Source organism: Panicum virgatum, unplaced genomic scaffold (assembly GCF_016808335.1).
Source record: "Panicum virgatum strain AP13 unplaced genomic scaffold, P.virgatum_v5 scaffold_4119, whole genome shotgun sequence".
Lineage (NCBI taxonomy): Eukaryota > Viridiplantae > Streptophyta > Magnoliopsida > Poales > Poaceae > Panicum > Panicum virgatum.
In genome coordinates this window covers 64,722-70,360 of record NW_024376362.1, presented here as the reverse complement: position 1 = coordinate 70,360, position 5,639 = coordinate 64,722, and the positions used below count along the sequence as shown (strand labels likewise).

The window sequence follows — 5,639 nt, the reverse complement described above, 5'->3', positions numbered from 1 at the left end:
CCCCCAGTAAATATAGAACTCCCCTCCAAGTGGTGACTAACAAAACCAAATCGAATAAACCAAATGCACCCCAGTTCCATGGGTGGTAGAGCTAGGCCTATACCCACCAAAGCCCCTCATACGACACGACGGCGAAGCAAGCCACCCCACTAGTTCACCTAGTTAGTCAGCTAAGGACCCGCCCATTACAGTCTCATGTGGTTGCTACTAAAAGTCCTGGAAGGTCGCTCGGCGAACCAGCCCTTAGGGTGGAGAAACACTGGGTGCACAACGCCGTTTGACCAGGTCCCCAGTTCCATGTTGCTAAAAAGCCAGTTTTAATCATAGTGATAGTAGTAATTAAAATAACATCAAGTTTACATGATTAACATGAGTTGAGCGTAAGCAAAGCTAAACATCACAGCCCTTTCCCCAAGGTTTCAATATGGACAAAGTAGCTAGGAAAACCTTAATAGGAGTAGTAGATTAATTAAAGGGCGGTGAATTAAAGTGAATAGGACATAGGATCAGGGACACTTGCCTTTAACCAAAACATAGCTACTTAGGCTCATCACGAACTTGATTCTCCGTATCTTTAGGTTGCTCCCCGTCTACACGTAGCAATCGTGGCACTACATTCACACTAAGCATGCAAGCAAACATATACAAATAAGCTAAAACAGTACACCAAGCAAGTACAAACACTACGTAAAACTATTCTATGCATCGCTACGAGTCTAACGATTCAAGAATCGCATTAAACAGAACTATAATGAATAAAATATGGAATATATAAGTTCCAGGGGTCTATTTGTAGTTAAAATAATACTTCCAGGGGTCCTGGTATTAGTTTTGAAGGACCTAGATGTAAAATAGAGAAGATACAGGGGTTACGGAGTTAAACAGGAAGAGCAGGGGCATGTTTGTAAATAGATTTGAGGCGGCAGGGTCAAAACCCTAAAAATCAGGGACCGCGGGTTGATTTCCATAAAATACGGGGTCTCTTTAGCAAAAGTGGCAGGGTTGACCGGTATTGACTTGTTGACTTGGCCTCCGATTGATCTCTGCCCATCGGATCCTCATCGGACGGCCAGGGACAGGGGCGCGGCTTGGGCGTCGGAACAGGGCAGCGCCGCCCCTGGATTGCGGCGGCATAGCGCCTGGCGTGCGCGCAATTGGGTACGTCGGTGGCTCGGGAGCAAGTAGGTGGGGTCAAGAAGCTTCGCCGCGGGCTAGGGAGTCCACCCGCGGGCTTTTCGGCGGCGGGGAGAGGGCCTACGGGTGCGCACGATGGCCTAGAGCGACGGCGGCGCTATTCCTTGCGACGGCGAGCAATTCCCGACGGCGGAAGGGCAAACGGAGCATGGGAAAGGATTTTAGGGGTTTCTCACCTCGGCTCACAGCTCCAAGACAAGGGTGCAGGTTCGGCGCCGGCTCGACGACGTCGGATGGCGGTGGCAGCTCGTGGCTGTGCACAAAGGGAGATGGGTGAGACGGCGTCAGGGTGAAGGGAGGGGAACCGGGGTCCAGGTACATGTGCTCTTTGTGTCCCACGCGTGGGCGAAGCTTACTGTGGGGCTCTTGATGACAGAGATAGCGAGACAGCGTTGTGAGGCGGCGGCAAACCGATGGATGGCGGTGGCGTCGGATCTACACGGGGACCAGAGATGAGACGGTGGCGATGATGGTACAGAGGGTTAGAGGCCACGGCGGTGCGTCGTCTGTGTGTTCCATGCACGAGCGAAGTTCACCGGGGCTTCTCGATGGCAGGTACTGTGGGATTGCGGTGCGCGACGATGACGAACCGGATGGCGGGGAACGGCGCACGGCTCTGCATGCAAGAACTAGATGAGATGGAGGGTGGCGATGAACCGAGGCGATGAAGAGGGAAAGATTCACCGCGGAAGATGTCACGCGTGTCGGCGAACCTTCTTCTGGGGATCTTGGCACCGGGGACAGCAAGGCAAGAGTGCGCGGCGGCGATGAACTAGGCGGCGACGAGCTGCTAGGGGAGGAATAGAGTGAGGGGCGCTGGCGAATTCAAGACAACCGAGGAGAGAAGGATGGCGCCTGACATGCTCCGCAGCACGACGAACCTTGTGAAGGGGTTGGGGTCGCTAGTGCGGCACCGGGGCGGCGTTCCACGGCGGCACGGTGTGGTGAACCGGGAGATGGCACCGGCGGCCGTCTGTAGCTCGGGGACAGCCTGGCGGCACTGGCGGCTAGGGTTTTAGGATCGCGAGCGAGGCAGGGGCTCGGCCTATATGTGGGGCGGATCCGAGAAGGCTAGGAGGGGACGCGCAGCAGCGGCGCGGCGAGTCCGGGATGGTCTCCGCGCTCGGCTCGAGTCCGCACCGGGTTCTAGTGGAAGGGATGGGTCCGACGGGCGGGTCCCATCGGTCGGTGACACAAGGCACGGAAGCGGTGTGGGATTTGCTGCGGGCGGTGGATCCCGTGCGGCTTCGGGGCGGCGACGGTGAGGGCGGTGGTGTGGCGCGGATGCGAAGCTGCCGCGTGGCGAGGGCGGGGTGTGCCGCCAGCTGGGCTGCTGCTGCGGAAAGAGGAGGCATGGGAGATGGGCTGGCTGGAGAAGGGAGGCCAGCTGGGCCAGGTTGGGCGGCTAAGGAAGAGAAGGAAAAGAAAATCTTTTCCCCTTTTCTATTGAAGGGTTTGCTAATAGTTTTGTAAATAAGTTTGAATTCAAATGAGCTTTTGAATATAGAGCATCACAACAAGCATATTATTCAGGCAAGAAACAATGCACCAGCATGCAATGCAAAATACATGTGGTTCCTATGATTGATTTTTATTAATTACTTAGACAAAAAAATTAAAATTAGGGTGACAAGCTCCACAACAAAGATTGTTTATTTATATTTACTCGAAATTTACGGTCCGAAAATCAGGGTATTCCACGAAGCTATTCAGTAGACCTAATTAACAGAAAAAAATCGATGTATCTTTGGAACCGGAATTGAAAAAAAAGAGGATGATGACGTAAAATATATAGGCTATTGGCGTGTTTGGTTCTTCTTCATGGAATTACTGTAGCATCTTGGACGCTAATTTAGAGTATTAAATAAAGTCTAATTACAAAAACCACTCCACACCCCCCGTGTAAATCGCGAGACGGAATCTAATGAGGCCTTTGACGCGTGATAGAGGATGGTTACTGTAGCATAACTGTAGCAAATCATCAATTAATTACTGCCATTAGATTCACTCTAAAAGTTACACCCATCCCTGAAAAGGTTTGTAAATAGACTCATTTAGTACTCCATGCATACGAGATTCTTTTTTCGGAAAACGTGCGCGGAAATAACCAACACGGCCATTGCTGAGAACCGCCGGTAGAGCGGATGGCATATGCTGGTCGTTGGCATCCTGCCCACTAGAGTTCGAGACCTTGACTCGACACTGGTGTCTCGTTTAGGGGGAATTTTCCTTCATTTAATCTTGCAGGTATCCTCAAGCGCAAATGCTCTCAATGGTCATATAAACGTGTCCGTCCGTCATCGCCCAAGGCCGTCTTGGGCATAGGTTGTAAATCTAGCTTGCCCCTTGTAGGTGTGCGTGTTCCCTCCGTCCCACAATAAGTGTTGTTTTAGGATTCACTCCGTCCCACAATAAGTGTTGTTTTAGGATTCAAAATTTTTCACGCAACCAGTAATGTTTTAAGAGATTAGTTGTGTTTAAAAGAAAATTAATCTGCATGCATGCATGTAGACACCACAAAAGGGGAAGATTACTCATTTACTCCGTTAAATAAGGGTACATGTGCCATAACCCACTCTCCTGAATTTGTACTAGAATCTTAAAACAGCACTTATTGTGGGACGAAGCGAGTATATTTAAAGGTGGAAAGCTAGATCATCTTGAAATTGATTTGATTATGTGCGTTTAAAAATTAGATATTGCTAGGATTTGTGTACACCTTATACTTTGTTTGTGTCAATATAGCGATAAAAAATTAAAATATTTTAAATCCATTTGCAGCAGGTGAAGGCAAGGACGATTGAGAGACAGTTAGGTCGCATTTACATTCGAGTGAACGGACCATGGGCCATGGCAACCAGAGATATAATCGAAAAGCTAGCTAGGCACCTTAATTAGTTGTGAAGGTGGACAACTGTGCCATTGTGGTCACTTCCTTTGCATTGTCGCAGAGATGGGGATGTTAGCAGAAACACGGCCATGCACGCATGCTCATGAATGTGCATGCTGAGATTGTTGAAACTGAAACTATATGCATTTATTCCAATGAAGAAGACGTCTGCCTGACAATGTTGTTTCTGACTTAGATTATATAGATGCTTTGATGATTTTTGGAATTAGACAGCGCAGGGTTGGCAGAAATAGTAAACACACCAAACTTTATTTTTGTTGAATTTCAACCATAGGTTTTCATGCCCTTAAGGGAATTTATTTCAATTACAGACGTATGTAGAACTAGTAGATGAAGCAATTAATAGGTCCACAATTATTTATTTCCACCGACTCGATATGTTCGGTATACATACACATACCATTAACAATTCATTGAGACATACTCTAGACTTGTGTAGAACTAGTATGTTGAGCAATTAAGTACATAATTATTTATTGCCACCGACTCAATATGTTCGGTATACGTACACATACTCTTAATAATTCATTCAAATGATACTCTATACATATGTAGAACTAGTAGATGGAGCAATTAATAAGCCCACAATTATTTATTACTACCGACTCTATATGTTCGGTACACATACACAAACTCTTAACAATATATTGAGATGATACTCTGGGTAACTTGACTTCCGGGACGGTGGCAGCAGCTTGTTGTGTGCTCAGCATTTGGAGACAGCCTTCTTGACGCATGTCACAGAAACATTCCAGCCACATTGGTCGGCAACGCGACCGACACAGGGGTGCGACAGGACCAAGCCTGAGAAGTGTAGCGCCACAAATCGTGCTATGAATGGGATGAGCGCAGCAAACTTCTCATCTTCCGCAGATTTATCTACCAAAAATGCACATGATTAAATTTATTGCACAAGTACGAGCTGAAATTAATCAAGAGCAATTGTATTATTACCAGAGGTAGCTTCGACAGCAGCAGCAGGCGATCCTCCGGACAATTTCTTGGTACCCAGACCAAGAGCTGCAGTGGTGTGCCTCAGCGGCAGTCCCTGGCCAATCTCGCAGTGCACGACGAGCAAGAGCATCGCCACAGCTACGAAAGGGAGCTTATTAACTGCCATTTCTGCTGCCTTAGCTTTCTTGGTTGGTTAGCACAGATCGATGGTGTGTGTAATCCGGATGCCCGGGCTGCCATATAAATAGTTGCAGCGAGGAGGGGACTAGCTGGCTAGCATTCATTGCTTGCGTTGGGCGTTCGAGCAACAACATACTCTTAGTTTGGCAACTGTGTTATAATTAATAATAGGAGGAATCCATCAATATCTTCTGTATGTAGCTTTTAGTTCAATATATAATACATGCGAGCATGTAGTAGTACTCATCGTTAGTGTTTCTTGCAACATCTAGTTTCAGTAGCCATGTCATGTTCATATAGATTAACAGTTAATGAGAGGATATTCAGTAAAGACAGCTGTGCACGTAACAGGAATTATCGACATATACATTTTGAAAAGGACATTGTGCCAAATAAAGAT

General features: G+C 47.6%; 1 protein-coding gene across 1 annotated transcript; it reads right to left on the bottom strand.

Moving 5' to 3' along the window:
* Positions 1-4,449: 4,449 nt before the first annotated feature.
* On the bottom strand, positions 4,450-5,262 carry LOC120694196. Its single transcript, XM_039977363.1, has 2 exons — positions 5,060-5,262; positions 4,450-4,984 (listed from the first exon to the last, which is right to left on the bottom strand). Exons 1-2 carry the CDS (start codon positions 5,223-5,225, stop codon positions 4,812-4,814), a joined length of 339 nt encoding a protein of 112 aa, XP_039833297.1. The 5' UTR covers positions 5,226-5,262; the 3' UTR covers positions 4,450-4,811.
* Positions 5,263-5,639: the final 377 nt, after the last annotated feature.

Coding starts and splice junctions, on each gene's coding strand:
- LOC120694196 (XM_039977363.1), bottom strand. CDS start 5,225: ATGGCAGTTAATAAGCTCCCTTTCGTAGCTGTGGCGATGCTCTTGCTC. Junction 4,985..5,059: donor TGCTGTCGAAGCTACCTCTG/GTAATAATACAA, acceptor CATTTTTGGTAG/ATAAATCTGCGGAAGATGAG.